Genomic DNA, 22852 nt, shown 5'->3' on the forward strand with positions numbered 1-22852 from the left:
TCCTTCAAAACTTCCATGCTTTCTGAGATTCGCCAACACTACACCCGATTTTCTCCCCTCCATACACACACAAGCATGTATCTGACTCATACACGGTTCACTTCCCAGACATTCGTACATTACTGCATATGCTGACACCCATAAAATTATTAATCATCTTATTAACAATAACTCTGAGCACCTTTTCAAACTCCCCCCGTCTAACACCTGTGGACACATTTACAAAGTCAGAAAACAGCACAGCTCCCATGACTTTCGGAAACATTTTTTCACGCTGAGAGTTGCTGAAGCATGGAACAAACTGCCGGCATCAGTTGTTAGTTGTCGGAGCACTGCATCCTTCAAAACTTCCATGCTTTCTGAGATTCGCCAACACTACACCCGATTTTCTCCCCTCCATACACACACAAGCATGTATCTGACTCATACACGGTTCACTTCCCAGACATTCGTACATTACTGCATATGCAGACACCCATAAAATTATTAATCATCTTATTAACAATAACCCTGAGCACCTTTTCAAACTCCCCCCGTCTAACACCTGTGGACACATTTACAAAGTCAGAAAACAGCACAGCTCCCATGACTTTCGGAAACATTTTTTCACGCTGAGAGTTGCTGAAGCATGGAACAAACTGCCGGCATCAGTTGTTAGTTGTCGGAGCACTGCATCCTTCAAAACTTCCATGCTTTCTGAGATTCGCCAACACTACACCTGATTTTCTCACCTCCATACACACACAAGCATGTATCTGACTCATACATTGTTCACTTCCCAAACATTTGTACATTACTGCATACACTTTATACGCACTTTCTGACAAGTTGTGGTGCACCTGAGCACTGTATACAATAATTTCCTTATTATTATTATTATAAGTAGTACCATATATTTAATAATTGATATTACCATGTGCTGAAAATAGAATTCATGTTAAAGTCTGACAAGCAACACGTTTTACATTATACGTGTTCAACTACTTTTACTAAAATATTTGTATTATTATATCTTACCTGTTATGCAACACAAATCTGTGTTGATCGCGAAATATCTTCAATTAGAACAATTACGTGTTGCAAAGCGTCATTCAATGCGAAAATAATTTTCACAATGCTAATGCTAAAAGTCGACTCGGAAACAGAAACAACGAAACGTACTTAGAGTCTATTTATAAACACCTAGAAATATATATATGTCTTATTTCTAAAACTTTTACTTTAAATTATACAAACAGTTGTGGTTAACTGTTCTGAAACTGTATAAAACTTTACTTAAAATACAAACACAAGGTAATACTGTGCAATTTCTTTATCAGCAATATCTGATCGACTGGTGTTATCCTCCTCGTTCAGGCAGAAAACAAGATATTGGAGAACCTGCCCGATAGGATATTTAACGAAGATGGAACGTCCATGAGAGTGTCAGTGGAGGGGCGCAGACCTAGGTGTTTTAAATGTGGCGAGAAGGGTCACGTCCGCTCGAACTGCTTAAAAAAAAAGAAAACCAACGAAGCCCCTCTTCAAAGTGCTTCTAACACTGAAGGGGAGAAGGCGGGAAAAGAAAACAAGACGACGACAAGCAAAGAAACAGAAACGGAGGATTGTATCGAACAAATGGATTACACACAGGTGACACACAAAAGAAAAAAAGACAACACCCTGGACTCCCCTCCCCAAACAAGGAAAAAATCAGCAAGCACCGCAGACATACACACAAAGCAAATTCCCCAGCCCTACCCCCATGGCACTGTATTCATTGGGAAACAGTTTGCCAAGCCCCTCCCCATAAAACAAGATGTAAAAAAGTCTTTAAAAAAAAATGATAAGATCATTGCTTTTGATAAAAAAAACGAAAGGGTATATAAATACTATAAATTTTCAAAATTTAAACTATTTAGCAAGGCTACAGACATAAAAGCAACCACTCGCTTCGCAAAAATAAAGGAAGACGAGTGGAAGGAGGAAATACTACAAGAACATCTAAAGAATAGACTGATTAGAGATGTAACAAAAGAAGTACTGGAGGGTAAACTTGTTATAACCCCGGCAACCACACCTACCCAGAGCCCGGTGGCAACGCCGGTTAAGAGCCCTGCAGCTACGACCACAAGGGAGGAAGAAGGGGAAGCGGGCAGATTTAAACTGTCATGCTCCCTTTCTCAACCGTAAGTTCATTTATTTTTCTCTCACCGACAATGGCTAAGCTGGGTTGTGTGAATGTACGTGGAATGGGGACGAAATGGAAACAAATTTGTTTCCTGAACGACCTCACGACACATGGAGTAGACATAGCTATTGCAACCGAGTCCAAGATGAACGAGGCCCAAGCGTTCTCGCCTCTTCTAAATGGGTTCGAGAAATTTATTTCTCCTAGCCGAGGAAGAGGCAGAGGCGTGGCAGTCCTTATCAGGAAGAGCTTGGACTTGCAGGTAAGTACTGTCTTTCTGGACCCAGAAGGCAGGCTGGTTGTTCTGGATGTGACCCACGTAAGTAAACAGTCCTTCAGGTTGGTGGCTGTCTACGCTCCGAACGAGGGTAGACAGACGGGTTTTTTTCGGAACCTGGAGCCCTTTTTAGCGACGTCGAAAACGGTAATCTTAGTAGGGGACTTTAACACTGTCCTTGAAGCGCGGGTCGACAGTGTTGGCTCAACCAATAGGAAGGGGAACCCTAGCCTCAAGGGTCTACTAGAGAGCTTTGATCTAGTGGACCGTTACCGACTGGATGAGCCGAGCGTTCCACAGTGGACGTGGAGTAACAACGACGGCTCACACAGATCGTATTTAGATAGGATATTTATTAAGAAAAGAGATAAGGATACGTTTAGTTGTCCACAGTTTCACATTGTGCCTTACACGGATCACAAATTTGTGACGTGTAGGATGCAATTAGACAAGTGTCATAGACAGGGACCCGGGTACTGGAAGCTGAACAAGGCTATTTTGAATTGTGAAGACTTCCGTACCCGGATTAAGGTGTTAGTACAGAGGGCATTGTGTGGCACCATCATTAACAATAGATGGTGGCACTCCCTCAAAAGAGCCATTCGTTCAGAGTCCATTAGATTTAGCAATCAGCTAAGGTTAGATAGGTCTAGGATAGAGGACGATTTAGTTAAGAATCTAAACGAGGCAATGGAAGCTGGCTCTGCATCCGGAGTGATGGCGGCAAGGACGGTATTGTACCGTCACCTTAACTCCAAACACGAAGGTTGCAGAGTCAGAGCTAAGCTACGCGCTGGGAAACGAGAAGGTATTAACGTTGCCGGATGGGCCCGTCGAGTGGAGAGTCAGAGAGGTAACAAAGCCTCAATCAAGTCTTTAACTGACGAACAGGGACAAAAGATCTATGGACAGGAGGAGATGCAAAAGTTTCTTCACCAGCATTTCGCCCGCGTGTTCGGGGGTGGTGCGGCGCCGGAGCGGGGGAGGACCTTAAAGGACTTCCTGGCCGGCGGACCGCGGCTCTCGGGGCGTGAGGTGGAGTGCTGTGAAGAAGCGATCACTCCCGCGGAGATAGAGGGGATACTGGCCGGATGCGCCGGGGAGAAGTCGCCGGGGTTGGATGGTCTGCCCTACGAGTTTTACCAAAGTATGCCGGACTTGTTCGGGGGAATATTGGCAGGCGTCTACACGAACTGGCAGCAGAATGGGAGAATTCCCAGTTCTGTAAGCCGGGGAGTGGTGATGCTAATCCAGAAAGACCCGAGCAAGGGGGATAACATTAGTAACTACAGGCCCATAACTCTACTTAATGTAGAGTTAAAGATTTTGGCCAAGGTGTTGGCAAAAAGGTTGACGGTTGTCGTGGAGAAACTTGTAGGGAAAGCACAGACATGTGCAATTCCAGGCAGGTCGATCCAGGACAATCTTCACCTTATACGCTACACCTTAGATAGGGTGGGTAAATTAACCGGCAAGGGCGGGGTAATGGTCCATTTAGACCAAAGTAAAGCGTTCGATAGGGTAGACCATGAGTACCTGGCGACGGTCCTCGAAGCGGCTGGACTGGGCCCTGAATTTCGCGGGTGGATCTCCGCTATGTATAGCGGCATCAAGTCCACCGTCCAGATAAACGGTTACCTAACGGAACCGTTTCCGATCGAATGTTCAGTTCGTCAAGGGTGCCCCTTGTCACCACTTTTGTACGTGTTGGCTCTTGAGCCATTACTGCGAAAGTTGGAGAGGCTGGGAAGTAACTCGGATGAGATCGGAGGTGGGAGGACGGTTACTGCTTATGCGGATGACGTCACCCTCATCGTGTCCAATGAGGCCCAGCTACCTTGTGTGGAAGAGGCTATCAGAGGATACGAGGCGGTGGCAGGAGCAAAGGTTAACAAGGACAAGTCGGTTGGCTTGCGCCTCGGCACCTGGAGGAGCAAGTCGATATCGTCCAGTGTCGTGGGACACTGGACGGATGGCCCTGTTAAGTTGCTAGGAGTTTGGTTTGGGCCAGACTCCCAAACGGAGAGGAACTGGAGTGAGGTGACGAGCAAGGTGGAGGCCATAGTACGGACCTGATCCGGAAGGTTTCTGTCCTTGAAATGAAGGGTGGAGGTGGTACAGATGTTCATTGCATCTGTAATCACTTACCGCCTGACCGTTGTCCCTTGCCCCGATTCATGGCTTAGCAAGTTGGAGCGAATCCTTTTCCGCTTTTTGTGGAAGGGAGGAAAGCCACTTGTGAGGCGCTCCGTTTGCTGCCAGGAACCGTTAAAGGGTGGGTTAGGAATGCCTTGGTTGATGATGCGCAGACATGCGTTGAGGCTGAAGCATCTCTGGCACCACCTGGAGGGTGATAAGGTGTGGAGTCCGCTGGCAGGGGAATTTTTCCCGAGACCGGCCTCCTTAGTGAATTTTAAACCCGGTCGCATCAAAAGATGGAAACTGACTTTATGGCAAAAGGAGTGCCGACAGGCACTCACGCTGATCCACAAGGCGGGCAAGGCCGGCTGCGGAAATACCACCTCGGTATTTTATAGAAGGCTGGTAGAGGCAAAGAACGACGACGTCCTAGGAGGGGCTCTGGGGTTTGACGAAGACCAGCTTACCAACCTGTTTAAAAAGACTTTCAGGACGGGGTACTTGGATAATTTCCAAAGATCCCTGGCCTGGCAGTGCTATAGGAATGCTTTACCTGTTCGCGAGAAGTTATCGCGGCACGGAATTTCAGTGCCACCGACGTGTCCAAGGTGCGAGTTGGACGATGAAACCGTCCAGCACGCTTTTGTACACTGTCGGAAGTTGTCCGACTTGATAAGTTACGCAGAACACGTGTTATCGCATCTGGGACGAGTACAGCTGTCGGCTGAGTCTATGATTAAGATGATACCGCCAACTGGACTCTCGAAGGAAGGTGAGGCATGTTTTCACTGCACGGTTGCAGTAGTAAAAGAATGCATGTGGCGAACAAGAATGGAAGGAGTCGCGATAGGATCCTTTGTCTCGGGCCCCGGCTTGCTCACTTACTTCAGATATCATCTGAAGAGCAAAATGGGGCTGGAAAAGAGGATCTTACCACGGGGTGTGTATGAGAAAAGATGGAAGGAAGTGGAAAAAAAGGTGGGTGTCAGAAACCCAGCTTAACTATGGAGGGAGGAGAGGAAACAAAAGCTGCGGGGCCTTATAAATTGCCGGGGTTTAAAACTTCGGTAAGATCGAAAGTTTATGAAATGTTATATTATTCTATTGGTCACGTAAAGGACGAATTTTTATAATGAATAATCCAAATGTTATGGAAAATTTTTAATCGAACCTCTTAACTGTTTTTTGCATGTATGTCCTGTATTTGTCCTTCTATGTAACGATTGTATAATCATAATAAAGAAATATAGTTATTTTAGACATTCAATTAATGAAATTAGTTATTACTTTCGGGAATTCCACTGCTGACTAAAATGGATCTTTTCTTTTGATAGCCAGAATTCAATACAATTTCTAGTTAACTAAACAATTTGAAACTTCGTATACTGGTAGAATGTGTCAAAAGAAAACATTATTTTCACTTGGGTTTTTTGATAAATTTGTAATTTGGGCGATCTTTCGTCTCTAGTAGACCTTTCCGTCAATTTCCGTAAAATTTTTTTTTTTTATATATGGGCTTGCGGGAACTTTTGAAGTAATATACATACATATACACATACATCGAGTAAAAAATTTCAGTTATCTCTTTCTTTCACACATTACTCTTGTCTCTTCACACACACTAACAGCACTTCACTTACACAACATACTGTCTGTCTCCCACACCCCATCAAACACACACACACACACATGTCCATCAATGCTCCCATGCACGGTAACTTCAAAAGAACTTCCCTCGTCATACAATCGCTTTCTCTTAGTCTCTTTCGCTCTCATTACTTCAAAAGTTCCCGCAAGCCCATATGTAAAAAAAAAAATTTTTTTACAGAAATCGACGGAAAGGTCTACTAGAAACGAAAGATTGCCAAAAGATCCACTAAAATACTTATTTTTATTTCCCATTTTCCAGTCTATTTTTGTTGTGGCTAATCTGGATATTCCATGGTGTCATTCAACCGTTACTAAAATTTCATGACACAATCTAAAACAGTGATATGGAATACACGAAACGCACTACAATATTAGGCCGGTCACCTTTAGTCCCCATTCTTCATCAGTTTAATTACTTAGAAAAACACATTTAAAGGGAGAATGGTACGTCTTTTGTTTTTTGTTTTGACTCATGTAAAGCTTCTTCAGAATAATATTCGGAATGATGTCACCGACTTTTATTGTACCTTCCGACTCTATTCAGTCGATGAGATTTTGTAGATAAAGAAAATGTACAGAATTGCGTTGTTGTTTGTATTTCAAGTAAAATTTTCAGTTTCGGAAAAGTTAACCATGACTGTTTGTATAATCATAAATAAAAGTTTTAGGAATAATGCGTATATATTTTTTAGGTGTTTATAGGCCCTGATTCAGTCGATCAGATTTTGTAGATAAAGAAAATGTACGGAATTGCGTTGTGTTTGTATTTCAAGTAAAATTTTCAGTTTCGGAAAAGTTAACCATGAATGTTTGTATAATCATAAATAAAAGTTTTAGGAATAATGCGTATATATTTTTTAGGTGTTTATAGACCCTGAATCAGTCAATGAGATTTTGGTGATAAAGAAAATGTACAGAATTGCCTTTTGTTTGTATTTCAAATAAAATTTTCAGTTTCGGAAAAGTTAACCATGGCTATTTGTATATTCATAAATAAAAGTTTTAGGAATAATGCGTATATATTTTTAGGTGTTTATAACTACAAAACAATAGGAATAAATAAAAGTTTTAGGAATAATGCGTATATATTTTTTAGGTGTTTATAACTACAAAACAATAGGAATAAATAAAAGTTTTAGGAATAATGCGTATATATTTTTAGGTGTTTATAACTACAAAACAATAGGAATAAATAAAAGTTTTAGGAATAATGCGTATATATTTTTAGGTGTTTATAACTACAAAACAATAGGAATAAATAAAAGTTTTAGGAATAATGCGTATATATTTTTTAGGTGTTTATAACTACAAAACAAGTACGTTCCGTCGTTTTTGTTTCCGAGTCGGTTTTTAATAATTTCTATTGCGAAAGTGTATATTTCAGATTGAATGGCGTCATGAAATTTATTTTTGTTGTAATTGAAGATATTTCACTAGAAACAGATTTATGTAGCATCACAGGTAAGACATAATAATGCAGGTATTTTAGTAAAAGTATTTGGACTTGTATAATGTAAAGCGTTTTGATGTTGCTTGTCAGACTAATGTAATAATTGTAATTATATTCCCCACCTCTAAAACTGAATATTTTTAATTATTGTCACCAGTTTTTATCTAATAAGTCCAGTGGTTATTTGTAAATAGAATTTTCAACAAATACCATTCAGATGGTGTATATTACGATTTTACTGTAATTTCAAGGTGTGGGCGAAAAATAAAGGTGGTGATCATTTTGCACATTTCATGAAAATAAATAATATAATTACGGATGTGTACTTGCATAGCAAGTGACTTGATCTGAGATCGTGTGCTGAAATGAAAGCAATTGCAGCGTGGAAGGTGTTTGTAAGCCATTTAAGAAACACACAAAAGCCGTTCGATTCACTTCAACATTTAAGTTTAATTTGTCAAAATATTTTCGTCGCTTCAAGACCGCGACCTTCTCACTGACAAAACTTCGTGCTGCATCTCAGTAAATTTAGTCTTGACGTTTGTCCCTTCTTTAGGTTTAGTGCTTCGACTGTATGGTAAATCCTTTTCGGGTAAACTTCAGTGAGATGCAGTGTCTAATGAAATGAAGTTGTTGCTTAGCTGTTATTCTTCTCAAGCAACAAGTAACGGCTGTCCTCAGAGTTTTGGTAGCCTGGCTCAAGCTTTCGGAATTACGGATGTGTACTTGCATAGCAAGTGACTTGATCTGAGATCGTGTGCTGAAATGAAAGCAATTGCAGCGTGGAAGGTGTTTGTAAGCCATTTAAGAAACACACAAAAGCCGTTCGATTCACTTCAACATTTAAGTTTAATTTGTCAAAATATTTTCGTCGCTTCAAGACCGCGACCTTCTCACTGACAAAACTTCGTGCTGCATCTCAGTAAATTTAGTCTTGACGTTTGTCCCTTCTTTAGGTTTAGTGCTTCGACTGTATGGTAAATCCTTTTCGGGTAAACCTTCAGTGAGATGCAGTGTCTAATGAAATGAAGTTGTTGCTTAGCTGTTATTCTTCTCAAGCAACAAGTAACGGCTGTCCTCAGAGTTTTGGTAGCCTGGCTCAAGCTTTCGGAATTACGGAGATGTACTTGCATAGCAAGTGACTTAATATGAGATCGTGTACTGAAAGAAAAACAACTGCAGCGTGGAAGGTGTTTGTAAGCCATTTAAGAAACACACAAAAGCCGTTCGATTCACTTCAACATTTAAGTTTAATTTGCCAAAATATTTTCGTTCCTTTTAAGACCGCGACCTCTTCACTGACAAAAATCCGTGCTGCATCTGAGAAAGTAACAGTTAGTTCGTTATATATATGTACGTATGTATGCACGCATGTATGCATGTATGTACGTGCGTACGCCTGTGTGTATGTATGTATAATAGAATTGAGGTTTGTGAATTATCCGACCCCGCATTTAAGGCTGTTTTCACATCAGATACCCGCATAATCGTAATGGTCACTACTTGCAACAAGTATGTGGAAAAGATTTTCTGGAAAATATCCTTATCTCAGAAAGCTTCGAGGAGAGAAACCGAAATTCCTCTACACATTTCCGAAAGCAATTTTCACGACATATTTCGATATAACACCAATCTGTATCATCGAGCATATATATCTCTGGGAAATTGTAAGAAAGTTATGAAGAAACACATTTATTGGGGCACACATCGGTTTAAACAGTATGGTTAATTACTCTACTCTTTTACTTGTTTCAGTCGTTTGACTGCGGCCATGCTGGAGCACCGCCTTTAGTCAAGCAAATCGACCCCGGGACTTATTCTTTGTAAGCCCAGTACTTATTCTATCGGTCTCTTTTGCCGAACCGCTAAGTGACGGGGACATAAACACACCAGCATCGGTTGTCAAGCAGTGCTAGGGGGACAAACACAGACACACAAACATACACACACACACACTTATATATATATATATACATATATACGACAGGCTTCTTTCAGTTTCCGTCTACCAAATCCACTCACAAGGCATTGGTCGGCCCAGGGCTATAGCAGAAGACACTTGCCCAAGATGCCACGCAGTGGGACTGAACCCGGAACCATGTGGTTGGTTAGCAAGCTACTTACCACACAGCCACGAATGTTTATTTTAAACCATTCTCTAAATTACGATTAATGATTTTATAGAAATGAGTTTTAGAAGTTAGTTTCTGATTATGAACGGGTAATAATTGGTTAAACACTGTGAAAATATGTTAAAATATTTATCTTTGGATGTTTTTAAAACAGTCAAATTGTCAACCGAACGCCTACACATATTTGACATTTCAGAAACTGACCGTGTGAATTATTGGTTATTAAACATGAAAACATCTTTATTGATAAAACGAATCGAACTCAATCCTTATTTATTTTGATGTATTATGGTATTAATAACAGAACCGCTATAGTTAGTGTGATGTAAGCAATCCATTTTTGCATTATTTACACCTTAAAAATGTGAAAGAGAGGTGGGGACAAACACAAATGCAGACACTCGCCTATGTGTGTGTGTATATATATATATATATATAATGATAAATCTCAGAGCGAGTTATAAACAGTAGCGGTAACACATTGTGACGCATATTTGCCATTTGAATATGGCTAACCCCTAAGGGTGGATGCTACTGTAGTTTGTAGCCCCAGGAGGAAATATCTTCCTGGGGCTACAAACTACAGTAGCATCCACCCTTAGGGGTTAGCCATATTCAAATGGCAAATATGCGTCACTATATATATATATACACACATATATATATACATACATATATTGATGTAAGAATAAGTTGTTCTATAAAGCTCGAAACATATGTACAGCAACATCCTTTGTGTCCTATTTTTCATTTTATTTCGTTTGATACATATATATATATATATATGTATTATGCATTGTGGCATAACCACAGATGTATACCGCCCCCAACTTTGTTGCCATATAACTTTCAGAAAAATGGATAATTTTTAACTGTTCAGGTAAATGTTTATTTCTATAATATAAGAAATATTCTAGAATTTCTATTGCTTTATTTTAAGTGTCTGCTATATCTTATTCTGTTTTTTTCTCTACTGTTTCAGAATAACAAATGACATTGGCATCTAAGAATGGTATACATCATCAATATCCTTGTTTAAAGACTCAAAAGAAAATCTTATGCAGAACACATATAACTCTGCTTATATAAATCTTTGGAATATTACAGCCAAACATTTTCTCCTGAACTCAGATTGATAACAACAACTGCTTTCTTGACTGTCTGGAATGTGTCCAAGATTATTTCGCATCTGAAACGAACTTCAGTGGATTTATAAAGGGATTTGCAACGTCCATGATATATCAGCAAAGATCACAGTAGTATAAATATTTATTAGCAATAAAATATATAAAAGTTAAGAAGATAAACACCTGGAAATTGTAGTGAGGAAAGAACAATGATGGAAAATGAATTATGTGAGAATAAGTTTGAATCTAAATTACAGATTGGAAGCATTGGTTTTTCCAGTGATATAAAGGAAGAGAAACTGAAATCATCCTATCACTGTGATACCTGTGGTAAATCGTTTTCTCAAAGTGGTGCTTTAAGTAAACACAAACGTATTCACACAGGAGAGAAACCATATTGCTGTAATATTTGTGGTAAATCATTCACTCAAAGTGGCTGCTTAGTTGTACACAAACGAAGTCATACTGGAGAAAAACCATATCACTGTGATATCTGTGGTAAATCATTCTCCCAAACCTGTCAATTAACTCGACACAAACGCATTCACACAGGAGAAAAACCCTATCATTGTGATATCTGTGGTAAATCCTTTTGCGATAGTGGTGATTTAACTAAACACAAACATATCCATACTGTAGAGAAACTATATCACTGTGATATGTGTGGTAAATCATTCTCTCGAAGTAGCTACTTAACATTACATACACGTATTCACACGGGAGAGAAACCATATCCCTGTGATATTTGTGGTAAATCCTTCTGCCATAGCGGTGATTTAACTAAACACAAAAGAAGTCATACAGGTGAGAAACCATATCACTGTGATACCTGTGGTAAATCATTCTCTCAAAGTAGTCACTTATCATTGCACAAGCGTATTCACACAGGTGAGAAAACATATCACTGTGATATCTGTGGTAAACCAGTTTCTGAAGTTGGTAAGTTACCTAGACACACACGTATTCACACAGGAGAGAAATCATATCACTGTGATATCTGTGTTAAATCATTCTCTCAAAGTAATCACTTAGCATTGCACAGACGTATTTACAAAGCCGTGAAACCATATTTCTGGTAAATAATTTCCTTGAAATGGTTGCTTAACTGTACACAAAATAAGTCATACAGGAGAGAAGCCATATCGCTGTGATACCTGTGATAAATCATTCTCTCAAAGTGGAGGCACATGGCCTAGTGGTTAGAGCAACGGTCGAGGGATCGCGGTTTCGAATCTCAGACCGGGCGATGTGTGTGTTTATGAGCGAAAACACCTAAGCTCCATGCGCCTCCGGCAGAAGGTAATGGTGAACTTCTACTGACTCTTTTGCCACAACTTTCTCTCACTCTTTCCTCCTGCATCTTGCAGCTCACCTGCAACGGACCGGCGTCCCGTCCAGGTGGGGAACCTATAAGCCAAGAAACCGAGAAACCGGCCCTTATGAGCCAAGCATGGCTCGAGAAGGAACGAAACAATATAATCCATCACTGTCTTGGAGGCACATGGCCTAGTGGTTAGAGCAGCGGTCGAGGGATCGTGGGTTCGAATCTCAGACCAGGTGATGTGTGTGTTTATGAGCGAAAACACCTAAGCTCCACGTGGCTCCAGCAGAAGGTAATGGCAAACTTCTGCTGACTTTTGCCACAACTTTCTCTCACTCTATCCTCCTGCGTCTATCCTCCTGCGTCTTGCACCTGTAACAGACCGGCGTCCCGTCCAGGTGGGGGACCTATACGCCAAGAAACCAGGAAACCGACCCTTATTAGCCAGGCATGGCTCGAGAAGGAACAAACAAACAAACAATTCTCTCAAAGTAGTTGTTTAACATTACGCAAATATATTCACACAAGATAATACCCATATCACTGTCATATCTGTGCTAAATTATTCTCTCGAAATGGTCACTTAACATTACACAAATGTATTCACACGAGATAATAGACGTGTCATTGTCGTTTCTGTGGTAAATCATTCTTTCAAAATGATTGCTTAGCTAAATCATAGAAGACAGAAGCTGTATCCATGTGATATCGGTGGTAAATCATTCTCTTGATTTAACTAAGTACATATTTATTCATAAGAAATATTGAATTTCTAAATCTCTCATAGAGACATGTACGGTGGTGGGGCGATAGAATGGTTGTATACTGTCAATCTAACAAGAACGTGACAGTAGGGGGTACACCACCGTTGTATAGCCCTAGGAGGCATCGAACGCCTCCTGATAGCTTTGACACATTTTTTTCCCTGTGTTCTTATATACATATAAGGACACAGGGAAAAAATGTGTCGAAGCTATCAGGAGGCGTTCGATGCTTCCTAGGGCTATACAACGGTGGTGTACCCCCTACTGTCACGTTCTTGTTAGATTGACAGTATACAACCATTCCATATTTATTCATACAGGAGAGAAACCATATTAGTGTGTTATCTGTGGCAGCTCCTTCCCTCAAAGGAATCACTTAAACAAAGCATATAGTTATTCATATGCTACAGTATATCACTATATCAGTGTGAAAATTCAGGTTGTCAAGGATTGTTTCAATAAATGATGAATTTATCTTGTACAGTATTTAGTATGTCTTTATTCGTGGAGGTGCAATTGGCCCAGTGGTCTGGGCAGCGGACTCGTGGTTCGGTGTTGTGAGTGTTTATTGAGTGAAAACAACTAAGACAGGGGGTGGTGGCGAACCCTGCTGTAGTCTTCCACCACAACTTTCTCTCTCACTCTTTCTTCCTGTTTCTGTTGTACCTGTATTTCAAAGGGGCCAGCCTTGTCACACTCTGTGTCATGTTGAATCTCCTCGAGAACTACGTTAAGGGTACACGTGTCTGTGGAGTGCTCAGCCATCTATAGGTCAATTTCACGAGCTGGCTGTTCCATTGATCAGATCAACTGGAACCCTCATCGTCATAGTAACCGATGGAGTGCCAAAGAAGATAACCTTATTTGCCATTATTGCCCAAATTCCTGCTCTGAGTTATTTTTCTTAGCACTTTTTTTACTTTATTTTTCTTTTGTATGTATTGTGTATATGTTGGCATGGAGACATCATTTGACACCACCCCTCAGTCTCATATCTTGTGGTTGCTGCTAAAGCTGGGGTTTTTGCAGGTATATCTAGAGAAGAAATAATAACATGACATAAACAACAGGTGTCTTTTGACTAAGGACGAATTAAATTAAGTTGGCGTGTGTGAAAATGAAGCCTTACGGCAGGGATACAAGATTCCACAGGCACAGGGAGGAATATAGATGTTGCACGGACAACGGCCAGACCAAGAAAGAAAGAACAGGCTTGGCTGAACACCGGTCATGTGGGAAGAGAGGACAGAGAAGTAGAAGCAGAGGGGCAGAAGAATTAAGGAACCTCAAGTATAATCAGCCGAAATTGCAAAGATAATCTGGTACTTGACTGAGGAAAGAAAACTTCGAATGACCGGTCCTTGTTTTCTTTGTATCGTCTATCTGGGTGTTTTGTTGTCCCATTTTTATATCACCTAACTGTCTGGATGCTTTGCGTTCTTGTCCCATTTTGTATTTTATATATATATATATATATATATATATATATAGCAACGTACGTACACTTTGGTCTCATATATATATATATAGTTAATCCAAACAAGAAAGCACAAAAACACACAACATGAGGACGTGGAACAAATATAGTATTATTGGACGCTCAGGAAAGAAGGAGGGTTTAACGTTTCGAGCGGAGCTCTTCGTTGGAAACATAGGAGAAGGAAAGATCCAGAGAAGGGAAGACAGAGGAAAAAAAATCGCCAACGATATATATATATATGACAGGCTTCTTTCAGTTTCTGTCTACCAAATCCACTCACAAGGCTTTGGTCAGCCCGAGGCTATAGTAGAAGACACTTGCCCAAGGTGCCACACAATGGGACTGAACCCAGAGCCATGTGGATGGTAAGCAAGCTACTTACCACACAGCCACTCCTTAAATTTATAATGTTGACCAAAGACTTTTCTTCTCAGCAGAACAGGATACACACACACACACACATTCAATTTCATGGATACATAAATGCACACAAGCACACCTACACATGCACACAAGTACACAGTACACACACACACAGTTTCTATTTATTTATATGTATTCGATACCTCGGCATTTTACGCACCCAACTTCAAATACTGAAATATCTCCTTTGCAATGACCTCATTGCTATTATTTATTTTGCAAGCAGTGATAACGGGGCCAGCCCCCCCCCCCCGCCCCCCATGATCTGGCATACCCTGACTTAGTCACTCTTAATTCGGCCCTGTAATGCAACAGGAATGTCATGTGCACATATAATTTCGAGATAAAATACTGTCTGCTCTCTCTCTCTCTCTCTCTCTCTCTCTCTCCCTCTCACTTTCAGCAGATTAAATTTACACATACCCTCCCACCACACACACACACACACACACACAAGAGGGATGATGAAATTAACTTACCCCTTCCCCTTCAAAAGGATTGCTGGCCTTGTACCAAAATTTGAATCCAGTTATATATATATATATATATATACTAGCATTATGACCCGTCGTTGCCGGGTCATAGTGCTAGTGCATGTATATATGTGTACATATTACATGTACATCTATATATATACATCTACACATAAAATACAAAATTCACCGTCTTTGTCGGTGATCAATCCGTATTTCTTCCATTTTAATTTCAATGAGTTCGCGCCCACCGACAGCTGCAGCGAAATTCATTTTTGGACTTTCTTCTATCGAAGGCATTCTAGCAAAAATGCTTCCGTGTAAACGGTGAAAATATTGTCAATTTCCTCAAATAGGGACACAATTCAATTTTTAAACAATAACCAAAGCTCCTTCTCCCAAAGGGGGAGGGTTACAGTTTACAATTATTTAACAAATGCAACACAACAATGTTTCCTTTACGAGGAACCAACAAACGTGATAAAAATAGTTAAACAGTAATAATAATAACAACAAACCTTACGATGAATCAGAAAGCAGTAAGCAGTTGAAGCTTTAGTCCTTTATGTATAAGAAATAAACCAACAGCAGTACTCTGTAGAACCGGCTGTTCGAGAAAATAGATTTTACATACAGCCAAACTTCATATAGATACTTAATGCTAGCTAATTAGCAGATAATCTAATGTAAAAGCACAGCTCCATCTGGACTATTCCATTTCTGCATGCTAATTTTATTTGTAATTTATTCCCATTCATGTGAAACCACTTATTCAAGTTCAAGTCATTGATGCAATTTTATACCAATTGCTATTTTTACTTTTGTTATGTTACGATTATATTATACTTTAGTTTGATTTTAATTATTACTTACTACATATAATTCAATTATTATTATTATTTTTATTGTTAAAGTGAAAGTATCTGACATAAAATAGAGAAATGTTTTTGTTTCACTTTTAACACGTAATACTGAAATAGTGGAGAAGATATGATATTGCTATGGGTTCGCTCTAGGCAAAAAGTTGAACATTTTTTTTTGCCCATGAAACTACATGGACCCTAAGTAAGGCATGTGTAAAATTTGAATGAAATTGGTTGTGTAGTTCTCAAGTTTTAGGGAATCGTAGTGGAGAAGATATGATATTGCTGTGGGCTCGCCCTAGGCAAAAAGTTAAAAAATTTTTTGCCGATGACACTCCCTTCCAGTCAAACCGTCCAACCCATGCCAGCATAATCAACAGACGTGAAATGATGATGTATACATATATATATATATATATATATAATATCACATGACCGACCAGTCCATCAGATGTAGTTTCACATCGCTGGTCACAATGCGTTCGCATTGTTTTAGCCTTCGAATGACGCCACCCCGCTGGCTAAGCGAGCAGGCCAACAGAAGAAAGAGTGGTGATAGAGTACAGCAAGGATATATATATATATATATATATATATGTATATGTACATATATATATATATATATGTACATATATATATATATATATATATATATATATATATATATGTACATATATATATATATATATATATATATATATATATATGTACATATACATATATATATATATATATGTACATATACATATATATATATATATATGTACATATACATATATATATATATATGTACATATACATATATATATATATATGTACATATACATATATATATATATGTACATATACATATATATATATATATATGTACATATACATATATATATATGTGTACATATATATATATATGTACATATACATATATATATATATATGTACATATACATACATATATATATATGTGTACATATATATATATATGTACATATATATATATATATATGTACATATACATACATATATATATATATGTACATATACATATATATATATATATATATATATATATATATATATATATATATATATATATTTGTATATATAGTTCATGTTTTTAGAAAAAGAAAGACGGAGATAGTTCTTTGTCTTCACAAGACATTCAAAAACAGATTTTATTGTTCTGTTGTTGATATGTCTTTGTGGCCATACCTGACACTCTAAACTACGAAAACACTTTGCTGCACTTTGAATCTCTAAAGATATTTCTGAACCGAATGTCCCATCTCCTTTCCTTGCACTCCTCACTTGTATTAAGGATTCAACCCTTACAAAGACAACCTTCCACGTATACTCTTTTACTTGTTTCAGTCATTTGACTGGGGCCATGCTGGAGCACCACCTTTAATAACGGGAGTTATTCTTTTGTAAGCCCAGTACTTATTCTATCGGTCTCTTTTAATTTATCGACCCCGAAAGGATGAAAGGCAAAGTCGACCTCGGCGGAATTTGAACTCACAACGTAACGGCAGACGAAATACCGCTAGGCATTTCGCCCGACGTGCTAACGATTCTGCCATTCGCACGTCACACTCCGTTTTCTCTACAAAATACGGAAAAAAGCCGACGTTTGTTAAGAATACAATGCAAGGGAAGTAACTCTCTCTATATCTGTATCAGTTGATCGTAAACTTTCTTTCAACTTCGGTTGGTAGAGTTTCGAATATTTTATCTTTCCCTTGTCTCCGTCATTGCAGTGGAGCTATGCTGTGGTACCAATTTCTTTATTACACACAAGGGGCGAAATACAGCCTGATTGGGGTCAGACACACAATGATTATATGACTTTTAAAATTTTACTAAATATAACGTGCAACCAAACGCATACCCTCCATCAGACACCTACCATATTCTGAGCGCCTTGTTTCCCTGGGCATGGATTCACTGAAGCTCCGGCGTCTAGCGACGGACTTGGTAAACACCCACAAGGTTATCAACCACCTCACCAACAACAACACTGAACACCTTTTTGATCTCCATGTGTCTAACACACGTGGACATGCCTACAAAGTCAGAAAACAGCACAGCTCCCATGACTTTCGGAAACAATTTTTCACGCTCAGGGTTGCTGAAGCGTGGAATAAACTGCCTGCATCAGTTGTTGACTGCCATGACACTGCATCCTTTAAGGCCCTCATGCTTCCCGAAATCCGTCGAAACTACACCTGATTATATATACACTTTAGATGAGTTGTAGTGCACCTGAGCACTGTACACAATTATTATGAAATCGAATGAGATTCAACAAGGACAAAATACAAACGAGATGAAGCAGAGAGATGGGTCACACTCCGACCCCACGAGCCCCATTCTCCTACTGGAACCCTTGTATAGACTTATGACATGTTTACGAGGAATCTTTCATTCCCAGAACCCTCGCAACATGCAACCATCTTTCTTTGACAGGCATCTTCTCTCCAGCCTCGACTTCCTTTTAAGGTGGAAGATAAAAAAAATCTCACCAACCCTGTCTGTGGTCAATATAGGAGGTCTACTCAGTCTAGATGAGCTCTGATCTCCATCGCACACAGAGTAGGAGCAGACGTCCGTAGGGGAATGAGATGCCGCTGTGGTAGGCCTCTCAACCCCACGGGGTCTTAATGGTCTGTCTTGCCGCCTAAATGCTGGTCGCTTCGCTCGTCACGCCGAGATAAGCCTTATCATTAAGCGAGCCCTGGCACGGATTAATATCCCCTCAGTTCTGGAGCCGTCGGGTTTATCCAGAAGTGATGGAAAAAACCAGATGGTCTTACCTCTGTCCCTTGGTCAAAGGTATGACGTTACAGTCCCCTGAGAATTTTGCACTAGCTGAAAGTAGGCGACACCTTGAAAATTGATCAGATTAATCAAGGAAAAGAGTTGAAAAGTGGTACCTGAACGCAGATTATCCCATACTCTCTTTCCGTCTATCCTCCACTACAACTGGAACTGACAAACCCAGCTCTCACAACTGTGATAGAGCTTCATCTATCCTTGTTGGAGAGGATAGGATCAAAGGGGAGCAAGCGTGGATGGGGGAAAGAAAACAGGGAAGATATAAAGACGAACACTTGCGCAGGCCTAGACCCCCGAACCGTTTGGGCAAGGCAGCTTGGTCGCGGTTTGACATTGAACAAGCATTCGAGTTTCCTGAAGATTAGGTCGTCAAAGCATTGGTGGGACGACAGGAATCTGTTAGAAGGACTAACTCTCAGAAAATACAATAGCTTAGAAATTGACAAGTAATCTGATTTTTTTATTACCCACTAGGGGCTACATAGAGAGGACGTTACAAACATTGGGGACATAGAACATCACAATTACATAGATATGGGCAAAATGAAATATGAAAGTAGTGTCAACGGCCCCATCCGCTAGCATCACTTACCTGTCCTTTAATCCCACACAAATGTTCCTTGTTCCGTTCCTATACAAAATCCATCCTTCTCTCAAACGTCTCTTCCAAATCCCTCATGATTTTTTTCGACCATTCTCACTTCACTTACTTCCCAATCCCCCCTTTCACACCTTACCATAAACTCGTCCATTCGTCCTTTTCCAATTATTGCATACCTGATCTTTCCTCTGTCACACCATTGATACTCTTCCATTGTCTCTTTTATCTTTTCTTTTCCCGTCATACATACAATGTTGGGCCTGGGTTCATTTTTTGTCTTTTCTTTTCTGTTTTCTTGTTGGAGGGGAGCGGATGGGTTCACTGTCTGCAGGGATAGGGTGGGACTCAGAGGGTGTGGGTGGTGTTCTATATTATTTTCCCTTCCTCTGGCTCTTTGTATTCGAAGTCCAAATTTCGCTGATTTCTTTACCAAATATGTTTTCAGCTGAATAATCGTGCGCACAGATACGTACACCCATAGCTTTCATATCTAGGGGCTAGTGGAAGAGTGGAACACTCATATGTTATGCATACACATTTCTTTTTATATTTTCACGAATCGTTCGCGATACTATCTCCGAAGAAAACTTCACTGAAAAAATATCCATTTTCCTGAAAGTTAAACCGAATTGAATTGGACCCCGAATTTTCTGAAACTTCCCCACCTCACTCCTCCTAAAACATTAGTCACAAAAAAATTACGGAAAAAGAGCAAAAATATCTTTGTCATTTCGAATAAACAATTAACGAGACGAGAACACGAAACATACTACTTACGAAAATATCTAGAGGCCCTGAAATATACAAAAAAAATTTGTATATTGTAGGCGCAGGAGTGGCTGTGTGGTAAGTAGCTTGCTAACCAACCACATGGTTCCGGGTTCAGTCCCACTGCGTGGCATCTTGGGAAAGTGTCTTCTGCTATAGCCCCGGGCCGACCAATGCCTTGTGAGTGGATTTGGTAGACGGAAACTGAAAGAAGCCCGTCGTATATATGTATATATATATGTATGTGTGTGTATGTGTTTGTGTGTCTGTGTTTGTCTCCATAGCATTGCTTGACAACCGATGCTGGTGTGTTTACGTCCCCGTCACTTAGCGGTTCGGCAAAAGAGACCGATAGAATAAGTACTGGGCTTACAAAAGAATAAGTCCTGGGGGTCGATTTGCTCGACTAAAGGCGGTGCTCCAGCATGGCCGCAGTCAAATGACTGAAACAAGTAAGAGTAATATTCGGAATCTACACATTCGTAGAAAATTATTAAACAATATTCATTTCTCTGAAAGTTAAGTCGGTAAGGGGGCAGTTATGCCGGATGTTTCTTAAAACAGCTCCCTCTTATATCTTGGAAATATGAGGTACAAAAAGATTCTAATTTTGATATAGCGGTTTCATATTTTAGGAATCTGTTGCCGAATACGAAAAGAAATGTCCGTTGTGCATATTCTACATCTCAAAGATTTGGGTATTATTTCTAGGAATGGAGGGACCACATCCATTCCTTTCGGAACGTTGGCGTGTATGTGTGCAGGGTGGAGAGCCGATGTCGTTTTATTCAAAGCTTGCAATTTTAGAACACTTTGTTCTATACAAAATCATAATCCTCGCATTTACTTACGCGGAATGAAAAAAAAAAAAAGGGGTGGGGGTGATTACAAGGGTAGGACGTGGAATACAAAGATGGAAGGGTGGTTGACCTCAAAGGCTTCGGATCATGCTCGTAACCCCTAAATTTATAGCCTTTCCATATTTAGCTGCTATTAACTCGCCCACATTTCCCCCAGTTATTTTGTCAATCACAAATCCATAGAAAATCGATAGTTTACAATCACGAAAATATAGGTGGCCCTTAAAAGGACCGTTTTTTTTCAAGAGACCAAGATTTACTTGCTGCTGGTGTATTTGGTGACAGCCTTGGTACCTTCAGAGACGGCGTGCTTAGCCAACTCCCCAGGGAGAAGCAGACGGACAGCAGTCTGCACCTCACGGCTACTGATGGTTGAACGTTTGTTGTAGTGGGCCAAGCGGCTGGATTCAGAAGCTATTCTTTCGAACAAATCGTTGACGAAACTGTTCATGATGGACATAGCTTTGCTGGAAATACCAGTGTCGGGGTGGACTTGTTTCATTACTTTGTAGATGTAGATGGAATAACTTTCCTTCCTCTTCTTCTTGCGCTTCTTGTCTCCTGCGGGACGTGAAGTTTTAGCCTTGGAAGCCTTCTTGGCTCCTTTCGAAGCGGTAGCTGGTGCTGGTGGCATGATGTCACTAGTGCTGGTAACTTCGCAGCTACCCTATTTATAGCTGTCAAGTAGGCTCAGCAGATGAACAGTTTTTGCAAATCGGCGCCGTTCATTTTCATTGGTTGAACTTGACAACTATGTCACGTGACAAAAGCCCGCTTATTTTTCACCTGCTTCTCGACTGCTGGAGCCGATTAAGCAGTATTTAAAGGCGAAAAGCTCTATATAATTTTTAGTTACACACTAGTATCGAACTTTGAAAATGTCTGGACGTGGTAAAGGAGGAAAAGTGAAGGGAAAGAGCAAGACCCGTTCATCCCGTGCTGGACTTCAGTTCCCTGTCGGTCGTATCCACCGTCTTCTCCGTAAGGGAAACTATGCCCAACGTGTTGGTGCCGGAGCTCCAGTCTACTTGGCTGCAGTGATGGAATATTTGGCTGCCGAAGTGTTGGAATTGGCAGGAAATGCTGCCAGAGACAACAAGAAATCGAGAATTATTCCCCGTCATTTGCAGTTGGCCATCCGTAACGACGAGGAGTTGAACAAACTTTTGTCTGGAGTGACCATCGCCCAAGGTGGTGTTCTTCCCAACATCCAGGCTGTTCTTCTCCCCAAGAAGACCCAGAAGGCTTCCAAGTAAGCGCTTTCTGTGGAGTCTACCTTCAGCATCAACGGCCCTTTTCAGGGCCCGCTACATCATAATTTTAGTCTACTTACCGTTTATTTTGCGATCCGATTCTTCATATGACATCACAAACCGTCCGTGCTTCGTAACCTTATCTGTTTACTATTCTTTTCTTGATTGAACCCCTCTAGCTATTTGATGCTTAAAAGCTTGCTTTACAGGTACACTTTGTTAGCCGTAGTTTGTAAATAAATGCATCTAAGAAAAATTCTGATCCAGGC

General features: G+C 40.1%; 3 protein-coding genes across 4 annotated transcripts; 2 read left to right on the forward strand and 1 right to left on the reverse strand.

Moving 5' to 3' along the window:
• The first annotated feature begins 6577 nt into the window (after positions 1 to 6577).
• On the forward strand, positions 6578 to 13511 carry LOC115226665 (zinc finger protein 239-like). Of its 2 annotated transcripts, XM_036515456.1 has the most exons (5): positions 6578 to 6680; positions 7621 to 7697; positions 10801 to 11965; positions 12842 to 12866; positions 13340 to 13511. In XM_036515456.1, exons 3-5 carry the CDS (start codon positions 11155 to 11157, stop codon positions 13365 to 13367), a joined length of 864 nt encoding a protein of 287 aa, XP_036371349.1. In that variant the 5' UTR covers positions 6578 to 6680; positions 7621 to 7697; positions 10801 to 11154; the 3' UTR covers positions 13368 to 13511. The 2 variants fall into 2 exon arrangements, with proteins under 2 accessions (XP_036371349.1, XP_029653537.1); XM_029797677.2 differs by lacking the exons at positions 12842 to 12866; positions 13340 to 13511 and having other exon boundaries at positions 6582 to 6680; positions 10801 to 12189.
• Positions 13512 to 21563: 8052 nt separating this feature from the next.
• On the reverse strand, positions 21564 to 21964 carry LOC115226335 (histone H2B, gonadal-like). The gene has a single exon (XM_029797334.2). The coding sequence runs from the start codon at positions 21962 to 21964 to the stop codon at positions 21587 to 21589; it is 378 nt and encodes a 125-aa protein (XP_029653194.1). The 3' UTR covers positions 21564 to 21586.
• Positions 21965 to 22204: 240 nt separating this feature from the next.
• Positions 22205 to 22618, forward strand: LOC115226611 (histone H2A-like). Its single transcript, XM_029797625.2, has one exon. It carries the CDS (start codon positions 22209 to 22211, stop codon positions 22584 to 22586), a length of 378 nt encoding a protein of 125 aa, XP_029653485.1. The 5' UTR covers positions 22205 to 22208; the 3' UTR covers positions 22587 to 22618.
• Positions 22619 to 22852: the final 234 nt, after the last annotated feature.

The sequence above is a fragment of the Octopus sinensis genome, linkage group LG30 (genome assembly GCF_006345805.1).
Source record: "Octopus sinensis linkage group LG30, ASM634580v1, whole genome shotgun sequence".
Taxonomy (NCBI): domain Eukaryota; kingdom Metazoa; phylum Mollusca; class Cephalopoda; order Octopoda; family Octopodidae; genus Octopus; species Octopus sinensis.

Excerpts from the sequence above, each read along its gene's own strand:
- LOC115226665 (XM_029797677.2), top strand. The coding sequence starts at position 11,155 with ATGATGGAAAATGAATTATGTGAGAATAAGTTTGAATCTAAATTACAG.
- LOC115226611 (XM_029797625.2), top strand. The coding sequence starts at position 22,209 with ATGTCTGGACGTGGTAAAGGAGGAAAAGTGAAGGGAAAGAGCAAGACC.
- LOC115226335 (XM_029797334.2), bottom strand. The coding sequence starts at position 21,964 with ATGCCACCAGCACCAGCTACCGCTTCGAAAGGAGCCAAGAAGGCTTCC.